The 15,390-nt window shown below is 49.4% G+C and overlaps 1 protein-coding gene across 6 annotated transcripts in view; it reads right to left on the bottom strand.

The window, feature by feature from the left end:
* Nr3c2 (nuclear receptor subfamily 3 group C member 2) overlaps positions 1 to 14,808 on the bottom strand; it is a 325,325-nt gene extending 310,517 nt beyond the window's left edge. Inside the window, exons 1-2 of one of the 6 annotated variants that reach the window (XM_060393185.1) lie at positions 13,930 to 14,808; positions 4,494 to 6,249 (exon numbers count right to left, since the gene is read on the bottom strand). In XM_060393185.1, coding sequence (XP_060249168.1) covers positions 4,494 to 6,247 — 1,754 coding nt within the window. In that variant the 5' untranslated portion in view covers positions 6,248 to 6,249; positions 13,930 to 14,808. Of the gene's footprint in view, positions 1 to 4,493; positions 6,250 to 6,664; positions 6,733 to 11,674; positions 12,242 to 12,560; positions 12,941 to 13,125; positions 13,489 to 13,929 lie in introns of those variants that run through there. The other 5 variants (XM_060393181.1, XM_060393182.1, XM_060393186.1 and 2 more) reach the window with 5 other exon arrangements.
* Positions 14,809 to 15,390: the final 582 nt, after the last annotated feature.

Below are 15,390 nucleotides of genomic sequence, written 5' to 3'. Positions count from 1 at the left end.
GAGTCTTTCAGAGGTCCTCTGTGGAAGGCTCCTGTCCTGTTCCTTGTCTTCTACTTCTGATGTCATGATGTCTATCCTCTTTGCCCTTCTGAATGAGGATTAAGCATTTTCCCTAGGGCAGCTTTATTCGTAATAGCCAGAACATGGAAAGAACCCAGATGTCCTTCAATGGAGAAATGGGTACAGAAATTGTGGTACATTTACATAATGGAATACTACGCAGCAATTAAAAACAAGGAAATCTTGAAATTTTCAGGCAAATGGTGGGAACTAGAAAAGATCATCCTGAGTGAGGTAACCCAGAAGCAGAAAGACACATATGGTATATACTCACTTATAAGCTGGTTTGCTTTTTTGTTTGTTCCCCCCTCCGAAAAAAAAAAATCACTCATTTCTCTAGAAATAAGTAAATGAGAAGCAAATCTCATTTTAAAGTCATTTCAAAAATGGTATTTAAAAGACTCACCTAGAGAAATTATAGATATGTTAACCATTTAAAAGTCAAAATATTATGTAACAAGTAAGCAAAGAATTCCACATGTCCTCCCTCCCAGATGTCCTCGGCAAAGCCGTCCGGATTTATTACGGTCGGCACTGATGCTCACACACACAGCATAAGCAAGGCTATCGTGGATTTACTATCGTCAGCACCAGAAATCAGGCACACAATATGCCTCCACCACTCTACAGTGATTCTGCAGTTTGAAGCATGTAAAGCTACTTACATCACCGCAGCTTATCTGAAAAATGTTACTGATAGGGAAACGTTTGGCACAAACTTCTTGAATTGTGAAACTTTTGTATCACCACAGAAAGTGAGCTAAAAAAAAAAAAAATCAAAGATAATTGCCAAATAAAAACAAGTATCTGAGATTTACTAAATTTTACTCTTCTGTTATGAAGAAAACTATGAATTATGGTAAGTTCTTACTTGCTTGTATTGGAACCTGCCAGTCTCTGCCCTTTGAAACAGTGGACTTTATATTCAAAAGTCTAAGTCAATGTTAGCACTGCATTATGAGACTATCAAAGTGACTATGGCTATCGCCATAAACAGCCAGTGTTGTGTCAACAGAATGGCCGGCTTGAGCCAGGAATAATGCAAATAAAAAGAACAAGGAATTCATGGCAGATGTCGAGTTTTATAAAGGGAACATTGGATTCGAAAAAGGACCCTCCAAAAAACAGCCTCAAATTTTCAATGAGAGGTCACCCCCACGTATGCTCACTTGAACATGGCAAACAATTTCTTCATCTGGATAAGAATATACTGAGAGATATGTGTGCTTAAAAAAATGTATTTGAGGTCAGATTAACAATTGTATTAAGAGACACTCTTTTGATCCGGCAAAGGGAGTCTCAGTCACTTTACTGAGACTTCACAGAGAATCAAAATTTACTCCCTCACTTTAAAACAAAGAAACTGGGGAACGGAGGGAGAGGCCATGACTCATTGGAGGTCACAGTTTTGTTTGCACTGAAGCTGACAGGGAAACTCTAACCCGCATGATACAACTAGGTCCAGTGTCCACCCTAAGGCTTTACATTTAGCTTGGTCATAATTTACTTTACAACTTGGAACTCAGCCTCTTCCCTGGGAATGATTAACAGACGACTTTCGTCACTGCTCCCACAGAGTGCCCACATAGCAAAGTGAAGACACGTTCGCCATGGCCCGTACCCTTTCCTGTCAGCTAAAAAGATACTGTAGGTGATAACAGCTTTTCTGGGTTGGATAGGATACTCTTTCAAAGTAATACTTGGTAGGCTAATACAAATTATATCGACTTTTTGATCAACTTTCAAAACGTGTGGAGAACGGGACTGACCAGCAATTACCGATTTCCATCCTAGAAGCTCCTTCTTTCCCTTTTTCCCCATTCCATTTCGTTTCACTTTCAAGACAGCGTTTCTCTATGTAGCTCTGGCTGTCCTGGATTTGTAGACCAGGCTGGCCTCAAGCTCACAGAGATCCACCTGCCTCTGCCTCCTGAGGGCTGCGATCATAGGTGTGCACCACAAGCGGGTAGCTAGGAAGCCTGGTGGCATGGCCCGTGTCCCTGGCATCCGGGAGGCTGGCGTAGGAAGGTCTAAGGCTAGGACAGATAGCATACAGGTTTCAAGAAAAAAACACACCAAAGGTCCAAGAGATAAAAATCAATCCTTTGTTTATGTGAGTTACAGAAAAAATAAATTATGAGCCCAAACTGCTATTTAACAATCACATATTAATATAAATATAAGCGTAAGAAAAAAATGACTGTTTCTCTAGATGATAAACTTTGGTAAAGAAGTTGGCCATTTTTTTTTCCTGGCAAGCCTACTGTCTTCCTTTAATATAAGCCAGATTCTCATACCAAGACCCACATTCAAATATACTAATATAGTTTATACCATGCATATGAAAAAAATAGCCTCACATGGATTTCTCAGAAACAGGATGAATGCTTTAAAGGTCTGTTCATATCACTGCAGACTTGATTCTTTGGGACCATAGTGAAAATGGACCTTGAGTGCTGTCTTGGAAATGGCGAATGGTAAACAGTTACAGCGTGGAAACCGAAGCAATCCCTAGCTACTCAGGTATCGCTACCTACGAAACTCCACTGGTCTACCTTTCATGTTGAGAAATCTTCTACTCATTCATTTATGGTTTCATAAATCCTCAGAAACCCTCAGATCACACTCTGAGGTCTTTAAAATAGGCTTTACCCAGAGAGGAGGGATGTTAGTAAGACCTAGAGACGTGACACATAGCCTTGATTCATCACAATCAATTCTTTAATTTACCCAACATTCCTTGAAATGAGATATTATCATCATAAGTGGAAAATGGGGAAAACAGATTTTATCTAAAAAGATACAAAGAAAGAGACCAATGATGAAACGGATGAAATTATTATAGTGTGTGTACCAAAATCTACAAAACAGCCTATGTCCCCTCTGATCTTCAAGCCTGTCTTCTTGAAATGAGAAAACAAATAGGCTTGGATGGCCTTCACCAAAGAAAGCTGCAAAGATTTGTCAGCCTACAGAATGTCAAGCAACACTAAAAATTTCACAATCAAACATGGAAAGCCAATCTTAATTGACACAAAACCAGCCTGTGCACAAGCAGAAAGCATTCCCCTTTCCTGTATTCACAAGAGGAGGCGAACCCTCTCCACACCACAAGCACGGGCTGTGTGCTGGCATGCGTAAGGATGTGGGCTGCTGGGTAGTCAGGAGGGACTGAGGTCCAGCACTGCAATATGACAGTCTGTGCTATGAAGAATTGCTAGGAATGCATTCTTTCTGGGACATTTGCTTCTATAAAAGCAAGATGAGAAAGTTTGAACCCATGATAAGGAAAAGCATTCTCAAACCGAAAGTTTTTGCCTTGTGTTTGAAAAAGAAAGAAACAGTAAAAGTTATGAGATTATGGATATACCCTGTATTCTGTTAATAAGATGGACATATTTTTCACAAAATAAAAATGTGACAAAGTAACAATATCCACATGAACCTAGATGCCAAAAGAATGAACTGTAGTTAGAAAAGTTATGCTTTATATATTCTACAAAAGGCTCACTTATCACATTCATGTAATAAAACCAGAATTGAAGCAAAGTCCAATGCAAGTGCTCGCTTTATAAGAACCACCCTTTACAGTCACATCTAAAACCTCTTCCTTGTTTTTCTAAACACACACAACACAGTCTCTGCAACAAGGAAAACCAAGACACGTTTTTACAATGAATACAGTATGTCCTCTTGCCTAGCTCATGAGTTAAAAGTCTACCAATTCAACACTAGGGTGACATATTTCATTCCCACCATAAGAAAGTAAAATTGTCTACCAAGAGCTTTTAGATGGCTGAGGCTTTAAAGGCTTTCACAGTTAAGGAAATGATTTATTTGAACAGGAAACCACAACTTTCATATAATTAGCCGTACCAGCTCTTCCCCCCAAAAAGAAGTTTTCCTCTAAAATAGTGAGAGAGAAAGAAGCTTGTAGGTAACAGACTTGTGGGTCTGTTTTATTTCTCACAACTATGGAAGTAATTAATAAAGAATTTTAATATAAAAAGGAGACAAAAGCCATGAGGAAAGTCATTTAATCTGGTCTTAGAATACAGTGAAAGGGGAGAAAATGAGCATTGGTCTGCTAAAGTAAATACAGTCACTGGTACTAGAAAATAATCATTTTCCAAACACCTACAAGGGACAACAGAGAAATGCCTATATATGTTTCTTCAAGGTCAACATAACGTCTTATAAAAGATCTTCAGAATTTTTGGTTCCTCTACTTCAAAAACTAGTGCTAGATCAACATTTTAAGGAGGAACCCAAAATGACCATCCCTAAACAAGAATAAAGCACTTGAAATGTGTCTCAATCTCTCTCGATCACAGAAATACAGGCAGACTGTAACAATTCACAAAGTCATGATGGGAGGCAGGATGCTAAGAGGAGGGATAGGAGAGAAAGGATTATAAAGCAAGTCAACTTACCTTGACACGTTTTCTGGAATGTACTCTAGGACCGGATATCCATCACTTCTCCTAGATGACAGGTCGCCGTGCGGTTTCCACGACTCCACTAACGTATTGACGGGTGGAAAGGAACTCAAGTGTTGGAAAGATTGGTCTCTAGGTGACCGTGATAAAGATATTGTCCCTTGAGCACCAATCCGGTAGTGAAAGGATTGTCCACCCGAATTCACCCCAACGACGGCAGAGGATGGGATGCTGGCCTCGGGGTAATAGCTCCCATCTTCTGGTTCTTGCTTAATCCCCATTGGGAATGCGCTGCCCTCGCAGCTGCCTTCAAAGGCGGGCACAGGTGGTCCTAAAATCCCTGACAGGGAATAGTAGTCTTTATCATCCATAAAGGAAAAATATGAGCCGTCCATGAACGGAAATGGGTTGACCGCGGGGTTCCCTCTAAAAGAGGCGCCTGAACATGAGTGCTTGGTTGATTCTTGCTTTATTGGTACCGAGAATGGCGAACTGGGGTTGATTTTGCTGTTTGCTCCCAGGCAGGAGCTGCTGAAAGCCCCATCTGGTTCTGGTTTTATGTACTGGACAATGTTGAGCTGGCCAGCCACACCGTTGGAGATGGCCTTCTCGACTTCCTCTGTCTTGGGGAAAGGAACTTCGCGAGCACCTTTCTCGTGGGCGTCTGGACTGGGAACCACGTCCTGGAGGGCACCGGCTCCAGCAGCAGCGCCGGAAGCGGCGTAGCCGAAGGCATTGCTGATGGGGCTGCCGATGGAGCCCACCGTGCTGGCTGTTGGGCTGGAGAGCGTGGATCTGTTGTTGGTGTTGGAAGGGCTGGAAACGGAGCACCTTGAGTTAAGATTCGCCGGGCTGGACACAGAGGAGCGCAGAGGGACGTTACTGGGGCTGGAGACGGGAGATTTTACACTGCAGTGGCTCGGAGGGCTGGAGATGGGGGACTTCATGCTGCTTAACGGACTGGAGAGAGGGGAGCCCACGTTGCTAGCGTGTGCGGGGCTGTGTGACCGCGAGCCTCGGTTTTCGACACTGGGGGAGCATGTCAGAGGGGTTCCTTGAGTGATGGGGCTGTGCACTGGGAAACTGCCAAAGCTCGCTGTGGAGGAGGGCATGGAGCTGATGCCCGCGGGGCTGCACACGGAGGATGGCATGTGCAGCGGGCTGCAAACAGAGGGGCTCTTCTCGTGACACATGAGCGGGCTCTTCACAGCGGCGCGCAGGACTCCACCGTTCGCGGAGGCCCCAGAGTCAGGCATGAACGACCGCAAAGGCCTGCTCAGGCCGCTGAGCGTGGAGGCCCGGTGGCCGTTCTCTTTGTAAAACTTCACCAGTTGCTCCATGTTCTGGTAAATCTTTGCTGGGCTCACGCTTCCCTGCTGGTTCTGCTGATCGTAAGTGTACTCGGCGTCTCTCACGGAATCCATGTACAAGCCCATCGACTCAGCCACCGTGGCGGAAAGCTCCTTGGGTTCCAGCTCGGTTTTAATATCAGATGTTAAAATCCCAGACCGACCACCGTCTTGCTGAAGGCAAGGGAGTAGCTCGTGCTTTTCTTTGCTGCTTCCTTGAGTACTGTGGTTTGGAGTAGCACCGGAAACACAGCTTACGTTGACAATCTCCATGTAGTTGTTCTCGTCAGTGGGCTCTGCAGCTCCGAGCGAAGGGCGCTCCACCGCCTGAGAAGCTTGACCCCAGCGTCGTTCCATATCTGGACCTTCAGAGAGACTGTGGTAGCCTTTGGTTTCCATTGCTAAAAGCAGATTTAGATTAAAATGTTAGCGTCAATAACAACAGGATTGTATTCTAAAATGCATTCTAAAACTGCATTTATTGAACTACGACGTATATTTTACTTAACATAAACAATATTTCTGGTTACATTAAAATTTACCTTCTTGGGTGCTGACACAATACATTACACAAACAGAATATCGACTCCAACTTGTTCAGAAGCCAGGAGAAGAACCAAATATAATTTGGGGTCTCAGTAAAAGTCGCTACAATACCACCTCTACAGCTTGTAAAGAGCACTTACATACGTTGACTTTCTTGGATATTAAACAATATTCAGTATAATTGTAGGGATTGATGAGGTAGTCAGAGGGGAAAATGTGTGGCTGGACAAAGCCAAAAGCATAGTAACAAAAGTCAAATTTAAGACTAACCTGGGTAACCTTTTCTTGGGATCCACTTCTACTCAAGAGCGTGGCTTCCTTCCTCGCTCTTAAACTCTCTCCCATATTAAAGCTCCTTTATACACTAAAACAAAACAAACAACTACCTTTATGACTCCAAGGTTTTAGGGAAATTTTGACCACATCAAAGCTGCTGGCCATATGATCAAATATATGGCCTTATTATAAATGATGTGGAAATGCAATTAAAATCACAATTTCCAAATATACGCTTACCAAATGAATAGCCATAGAAAAAAAACCATTGATGAATTGTTTCTTAAACAGTGAGAGTTCCTTAAGGCATATTAGTGCTGAAGACAGTTCAGGCAGGGTCAGTTCTGAAAAGTACAGGTTTATATAAACTGATTGACTTGGATCAGAGCAGGTGCCAGACAGGTCAGCGGCAGCTGGACTTTCTTGCGCTTCAGTGCAGAAGCGACTTTAACAAGCACCCTGACCTAGCAACATCTCTGTCCAAGTCTCCCACAGCCAGACGTTTTTAGTCTCAGCCACAAATGGAGGAAGCTTACGAAGGGCCTTGATCATTTAAGTATTTATTCAGCAATATTTCCCAAGCACTTGTTACATTCTGGGCCTAAGAACAGTCATGAATCTGTAGTAAAAAACAAACAAACAACCACCCCCCCAAAAAAAAAACCAAACCAGACCTTCTAGTTTCCATCCAAAAGGAGCCAATGGGAGTGTCTTCAATATCCATTCATTTCCATCTCCTCTTAGTTCATGAACAGATTACAATAGACTATGTGTGCATAATTATTATAAGCTATATAATTCAACACACGATTACAAGCCTTTCTGATACATTGTTTAACTTTACAAACCAACCTAGACTCACACACACACACACACACACACACACACACACAAACCAACCAAGAGAAATCAAGGAGTTAACACTAGAAGCCAGAGCCAGAGATGCTGGCCACATAGCTATGTGGAAGAGCTGGAATTTGATCTCAGGTCTCTCTATTTACCAGTGTTTCCCAACCTGGGTCTTAAGGACACTTGCAGGCAGGTCATTTCTTATTGCGGTGGGGAGGTGGGGCTCCTCACGCAGCAGAAGATGGCAGGCATGTGCTCTGCCTCCTCCCCACCAGGTGCCCTGAGTGCCTCCCCCCCCCCCCCCCCCGCTGTAACAACCAAAAAGAGTGTCAGCAAATTACCAAAGGTTCCTAGGGAGCAAAGCCATCCCTGGACATGTGCTGAAAACAAAAAACAAAACACAAACAAACAAACAAACAAACAACGACCACTGTAAAGGAATATTTGACAGAAAGCTGATTCTGTCCAGAAAAAATCTTATCTATACATCTTAGTATTAAAAATCATGCCTGTATGTGTTTCATATGTATGCCCAGCCAAGCCTGCAGTTCTTCACATGTAAAGCCTTGTGTCTTTTCTTTGCTTCACCTTTCCCCCTCCCCACTCCTCATTAAAAAAAAAAAAAAAAAAAGACTAGGAAGTCCTTTGCTACAGAATTTATATTAATTAACATCACAAAACAATACAATGACTCCACTAAATAACCTGGCATTACATCTCATGAGCTTCTACAATGAAGTGTAATACACAAATTGCCCAAGTATTACAATTACCCCTGACTTCTCCGTATTCTACAGATTTTAAATTATGTTTCTGGGTAGTCGGAAACTATCAATTTTACCACCGTGTCCCAGATGAATAGTAAAATGCAAATAAAAATGTTTAACTATGATACTATAATCAATACTCAATTTATGAACCTTAAAGTCTACCAATTATGTAGCATGCTTTCACTTAAAGAACATTATTCTATTAATTCTTAATCAAAAATCAATCACTAAAATGTTGAAAATAAATCAAATCACAAAGATTGAGGTAGTTATCTGGTAATGTCAAAAACAGTAAGTATGGATTAAAACCAAGTAAAATTTGAAACACACACACATGCATGCACAAAGTGAACTAGGTCCCAAATCACAGCTAGTAATGGACTTTTTTACTCTTCTGAAAGCTCATTTAGTATAGCAATAAATTGAAAAATACAGTAAAGATTGCGTGCTGTGTCTGCTTCTACAGAGAAGCTTCTGCTCTTTCTGCAGCTGAGATACAGATGTTTCAGGTTCAAATCCATATGCCTCACAAGAACCATGCCTGTGTTCAGAACAGAAGCCCCTGTGTGCATCTATCTTCCTCTCCATCACCAAACTCACATTCCTCTCTGGAGCCCTGCACCATGAGCTCCCTGAAGGAGAAGTGGTCCTTTCTCATGCTCCCTACAAGGCTCCAGCAGGAACCTTCCTCCCCATTCCTGTAGCCCTCCACCTCCACCTCCCCTCAATCCTAGGCAACAGGGCTATCTGCCCTGAGTCTGAAGGGAACCCTCACCCAGACCCTTCTCCAGAACCTCACCCACTCCAGTGTCTTTTGGGATGGGTGGGCACTCTGCTTTTTATTAGGGCTTCACAGTGAAAATGAGGACTCCCAAATCCCTGCGAGACTGCAAAGTGAAGAAAGCAGTGCATTTTAAATCCAGCATTGCCGGAAATACTTTGATTTCTCTACATATTGTTGTCCTTCAGGGGACCTAGTAACATCCTGAGGGGTGCTTGTCACTATTGCCTAAATGAGCCACATGCCAGGTCTACAAACCTCTCTAAAGCTCACAGTAGAATCCCTCCTGGAGACAGTGGCACCAGCCAGTTTCTTTCTACACGGAAACTCCTTATCAGCCAACATCAAACAGCTGATCTCAACTCCAAGTCCAGGTTCACCAAACCCTGCAGTCTCAGAACAATCTCCTCAGGCCGACTGTATTTCACCAGGTTATTGACAGGACTATCGTGAAGAAGTTGCCAGAGGCTTTGCTGAAATCTAAATTGGCTTTGTTCAACGTATCCTCATCTATCAACCTCATCTACCTTGCAAGGAAAACAAAGTAAAGGCTGGCAACCAACTCAAAAGGGTGGACAGCAGCTGGCATGTGTATGCTTCTCTGCAAACACCGTTTCCAAGATCAGATGCTTTTAAAACAGGATTACCGAAATATTTTATGCTGAGTTCTCCTTGGTTATTATTTTAGTTAGTATTGTCTACAAACAGATGAGTTAGGTTAGAAATTTATTTCCTGTATGGTCCAGGAAACTGGGGTTGGCTTTTTAGAACTGACATAATGACCATGGCTTTGAACAGTAGTTCAGTCAACCTGAACTTACCAGTGAATACTAAAAATATGACTTGATGGGTATGATCTTCATGAAACTTTATCCTGAGGGTAAAGGGAAAGTTTTTGTTACTTACGTAGAAAATAAAGCAATGAATTATATGAAGTCCTAGCTCAGGGAAAATCAGGCCTATAAGCTTCGCAGTGAACACTATACCACAGACTCTTGGGTCATTATAAACCTTTATTTTCATGCAAAAATTCACATAGGTAAGGAAAACACCAACAGGTTTTATGTGTGTGTGTGTGTGTGTGTGTGTGTGTGTTCAGAGGACACACTAACATCCTGAGGGGCACTCGCCACTATTGTCCTAAATGAGCCACATGTCAGGTCTCTGTAGCTCTAAACCTCTCAAAAGCTGTGAAATAGATGTACACTTAAATCCTATTTCTTGAAGAAAATAGACTTTAAATTTTTGTTTCATAGTCTGTTAAGTCATCCTTTCTTGCAAAAAAAAAAGTTGTTTCTCTTTTTCCAGAAATTATTAAAGATCCTTGGGAATCTGTAATTTTTCTGAAGACTTTGAATTGTAACGCCCCCCCCCCAGTACCCCCTTCTTAATGGCATCTTTCCCCCAATAATCTGCTGTTGAGTGTCTGTGGAGACAGTTTGAGAAGGCAGAACATGACTTCAGGAAGCTAGCTTTGGTTGCTTTGCTCTTCGGGACTGTGAACCTTCCACTCTTACCCCGGAGTGGGAATAGAATAATGCCAAGGTCAGCTAGGAGAGTAGGAGAACCAGTCAGAGCTGGGCACACCTGAGTCCCGTCCACCTGCCTGGCCCATTAGCCACATCAGCTGTCACTCCATAAAGGAAAAGGCTATGCGTTATCCGCCCCCCCCTCCCCAAACTTCTCTCTGAAAGCATTTCATGACACACACGGTAATGTGTCATAATGTCAGATGAGAAATGAAAGCTCCTGGGGAGGACTACACAGATTGAGAACGCTGTTATCATTGCCGTGGAAAGATCACTAATAACAGCTCCTAGAGTAAGAGGACCCTTAACGTTACGGTACAGTTCGGTGCCTTTAAAATTCGGCGGCATTAATAATGAGTCTGCTATCAAAAGTTTGCCGAACTATGCCATAATAAATAAATAAATAAATAAATAAATAAATAAAGCAGATGGTATGATAAAGCATTATGAGTTAAACCCCGTCTCTTAAAAATTCAGCAGGAAAAGCCATGCGTCTAAAACCCGTCTGGGCAAGGATGCCACCAAAAGCAGGTTCATCCCCTGTCTATCTCTGCCCTAAGACTCCCCTAGCTTCCCCCAAATATAAAGGAATGGGAAACGCAAGATTTTCCAGAGCCGGTTCATGCAAGATCTATGGGGATCTAGCTCCTTCAACTGTCCTTATCGGCTACACCTCCCACTCAGCCTGGGGAGCTTCCGCAATTGATAGATGAAAGAAACATTATTCAACTGTCCTTTAAAATTTGCAAGAGGAAAACGATCTGAAATTCATTTTTTTTTTTTCTTTTTGGGAAAGGGGAGGGTAGTAGACCGCCCACTGCCAAAGGCGGTTAAAAGCCGCTGTTTAGAGGGCATTTATCCAAAGTGGCCAAACTTTCCCAAAATAGTCCTCAGCCGGCCTGGGGGGGGGGGGGGAAGGAGGGGTGGAAAACCAAAACAAAACAACAAGCACACAGCACCATACTGACTGTGCCTCCAGATTACGCAGCGGCTTCTCCCTGCAAAGTGCAAGCCACCCTTGCCGCGGCCACAGCCGCGCAGGAACGGAGGCGCCCCGCTGCGCACCCCTACACACCTGCCTCGGCCGGGGTCCTCCTCTTGCTGTCTACCTGTTGCAGCGCTTGTCACCGCCACGACACCCTTGCTGCGGAGTCCCCCTACATCCAGCCACATCCAGGCCAGCGAGTGCCGCTCTCCCTGCAGCGGGAGAGCCCGAGGCGGCAGCTCTGGCGCCCAGGTGACTTGCACGGGCTTCCTCTGAGCAGCCTGAAGTTGGCTCTCTTCTCCCGGGCCCAATGACACCCCGGGTGCGCAGGAGCTGAGGGGAGGGGCAGGGGCAGGGCCAGGTCGTGCGGCAGAGGGAGGGAAGCCCCGAGGGGGAGTGGGCTAGTTGGAAGGCCGGCCCTTTTAAAAGCGGGTCACATGTCCAGAAAGTTCAGGTCGCTGTCCCGCCCGCCGGAGCCGTTTCCATTGGCCAAGGGGGAAACCAGGCTCCACGCTGTGCGGGCCAGGCGCGCTTCTCATTGGACAGCCGAGCTTGTCAGTCACCGGGCGGGCGACATGACTGATACAAAGTTGCTGCGACACAGCCTGGACTCCGCAGCTTCCTTAAAGCCGCAGAGGCGGCGGGTTCTCCCGGGTCCCCGAGGTGGCCGCGACCCCGGGCACCCCTGCACTTGCTAGCCTTTAACCCGCTTCGCTCCCTCGCCCCAAACTTGCCCTCGCCCACCCAACTGTCCCCACGGGGCACCGCAGGCAAGCCGGAGAGAAGGGGACAGCGTAGTGACGCGGCGGCAGCCTGGATGCCGTGCCCCGGCTTCCTCCACCTGCAGCGCCAGGTGAGCCGCAGCGGCGCGCGCCCAGCGCCGCCCACAGCGTCCGCAGGCCCGGAACCGCTCGGGTGGGCATCTCCGGGACCCCGGGCGCCCTGCTCCCCACCCCCCTCCAGGTCTCGGAGTTACCTCTCGGCCGAGCAGGCGTAGTCTCCGCGGTCAGAGACCCAGGGGATCACGTTCCCACTCGATTTCAGTTTCCTTGTTTTAACCGTGCAGGAAAAGCGGGTGCTTTCAGCGCAGCCAAACCCCTTTAAACACAGCCTTCCTCCCACCCCACCCCCTGCCAAAAAAAAAAAAAAAAAAAAAGTGCCAGGGTCAAGAGCCGAGGCGCCTGATAATTTTGTTACTGTACTACCATTTCAGTACTGGATTTTTCCACTAGTTCAATATACAAGAAAGCGAACTGTCGAGGATATTTACTTTCCAACGTGTGGAAGGGGTGCGCATACCTGGAGCAGGCACCCTGGAGGAGGGGAAGGCACGAAACTGCTTCCTCAAGACCGTTTCCCTGCGAGCAGGAATCCCGCCACCCTCCTTGGCCCCCACGCCGATCTTCCTCCCGCCCACCCAAACACTTGCTAAGCTGAAGGATGGGCTCCTTAACTTTAATTTCTAAGGACTTTTAGACCGGCGTGGGGCTCGGCTTTGGACTCCGCCGCTGGCTGGGAGGCAGCGCCAGTGACGTACACACCTAAATCTGGTCCCCTGGCCCTCGGCGACCCGCAGGCCGCCGGCGGCAGCTGTGCAGCTTCAGGCTCACCCTTGCTCCCCGCACGCTGACCCCCCGGGAGGAGGAGGGCACCTTGTGTCCACAGGCCCCTCCTCTTCTTACAGTTAGTTAAGCCCGGGCTCCCGGGTCCCGAGCCCCGGGAGGCTGGAACTCTCCCCAGAGGCGGGCGGCACTGCAGCGGAGCCGGCCGGCTGCTGGGGACCCCGGGACCCGGTGCCCAACGGTGCCCGGCGTGGAGCCGGCCGCGGAGGCCCCGGGCACACGGCTCCCCGCCCGGCGTCGCAACTTTCCCGCGAGGGCAGCCGTCACGCGCGCCGGGAGAGCAGTCGCAGCCTCGGCCGCGCTCGGGGCCGCGCGCGGGTGGCGAGCCGGAGCTGGGGGCGTCCCGGAGCCGGCGGCCCGGGCTCGCCAGGCAGCGGCGGCTGCGGCTCCGCCGTGCTCCACAACTCCTCCTCATGAAAGCCACGGACGCCCCTCTCGCTCTTTATTTTAACTAAGTTTTTACCTCCTTGAGGGAGGTCTTGCCCCGGATCAAAGCTCCTTGCAAAATCTAGGTTAGAACCGCGCGGAGCAGCCGCCGCGCGCTCGCCGCGCGCCCTGCACCCTTGTCCCGCGCCGGCCCGCCGGGCACCCGGTCCGCAGCCCGCAGCCCACCTCGGACCCGCGCCCTCCGCCCTCTGCGCCGGTCCTGCCGCCCCGAGGCCGCCCCTGCTCCCGCGGCCCCCTCCCTCCCCTGTCGGCGCGAGCGACGGTCGCCGCACTCACCTTTTCTAGGACATGGTAGGGAGGCTGGGGCGGGGGAGGGGGCGGCGAGACGCCCGCCGCCTCCGCCGCCGCCGCCGCCGGCCGCGAGTCCTGTCCCGGCTGGTCGCCTACGAGGATGGAGAGGATGGCGATCCCGGTAGTCGCCCCGCTGACGGTGGGTAGAGCAATAGGGCGACCGTGCGGTTTCCCTGCCGGAGGCGGCGAGCCGGCGGCGCCCAGGCGCGCCGAGGAGGCTGCGAGCGCCCGCCGGTCCCCAGCGGTGGCGGCCCGGGCCTGGGGCCGGCGGGTCTCAGGGGCCGCCGGTTTGCCCCTCGGGGACCGCGGAGGTCCCGGGAGCCTGCCAGTCCCGCGGTGAGACCCGGCACCCTCAGCGGGGAAGCGCGGCTCTCCGCGCCCCCTCCCGGGGCTGGGGTGGCCGGTGACAGCTCAGGCGACAGAGCTTGGTGTGTGTGTGTGTGTGTGTGTGTGTGTGTATGTGTGTGTGTGGGTGGGTGTGGGGGGGCAGCCGGAGAGGGAGCCCGCGGCGCTAGGACCCCCTCCCCGGGTCACACCCTCACTCGCAGTAGGAGACAGTGCAGCGTCCTGCCGCCCGCTGGTGGGAGACAGGGTGCCAGTGCCCGTCCTCGGAGCCCCAGCCGCTGACAGCGAGGAGGCCGAGGGAAAGCGGATCCCCAGCGCGCGCAGCCCGCACGCGTCTCATCAAGGGTCCCCAAAGTCGGCCCTGACCTGGTGCCGGCCTCGGGAGCAGGTGCCACCGGAAAGGGAGCGGAGGGCTGGAGGACCACGGGCGGGCCAGGAGGGAAAAGTTTCTTTCCTGCGCCTCCGCTGCCCACCCGGTGAGCCAGCTCTTGGGTCGCTGCCCCACCCCCACCGTGGGGGGAGCGCCCGGGAGGACCGGTGCGTCCGCGCCCCGGGGCGTGTGGCAAGCCCCCCGCCGCCGACCCCGCGCTCCGACAGGGGCTCGGGGCGCTGCAGGCCCGGGAAGGGGCGAGCGGCTGCAGCCCTCCCCCGCCGCGCGCCCCCGCGCCGCCCCGCGCGCCCCCGCGCCCTCGCGCCCGCCCGGGCAGACACCTACGCAGATGCGAAAGTGAAAGGCGGGCTCTCTGGCCTGGCGGCGCGGCGCGCGGGCACGCGGGGCTGGGGGGCGGGGGGAGTGCGGGGGGGGGGGAGGACCGAGCCCGGGCCGCGATCCCGGGATTCTTCCGTTCCCCTGCCCGTCTTGGAGCAGACCGCAGCCTTCTCACTCTCCAGCCTTCCCAAGTCCCAGACTTCCACCCCAAGGCACTCCGACCACCCCAGCCCAGGGGTATGTGCGTGTGCGCGCGCGCGTGCGTTTTCACGAGCACCAGCGCGGGTGCGAGGAGATACCCCCTACTCCAGACTACTCAACCGAACCGTTACACGCGCCCCGAGCTGGAAGTCTGCAGGGCCAGGATGACTGTGTCGCTGGCGGTAGAGGCT

The sequence above is a fragment of the Meriones unguiculatus genome, chromosome 10 (assembly GCF_030254825.1).
Source record: "Meriones unguiculatus strain TT.TT164.6M chromosome 10, Bangor_MerUng_6.1, whole genome shotgun sequence".
Classification (NCBI taxonomy): domain Eukaryota; kingdom Metazoa; phylum Chordata; class Mammalia; order Rodentia; family Muridae; genus Meriones; species Meriones unguiculatus.
Note: the sequence above shows the minus strand (reverse complement) of the source record. Positions and strands in the feature narration are given on the sequence as shown.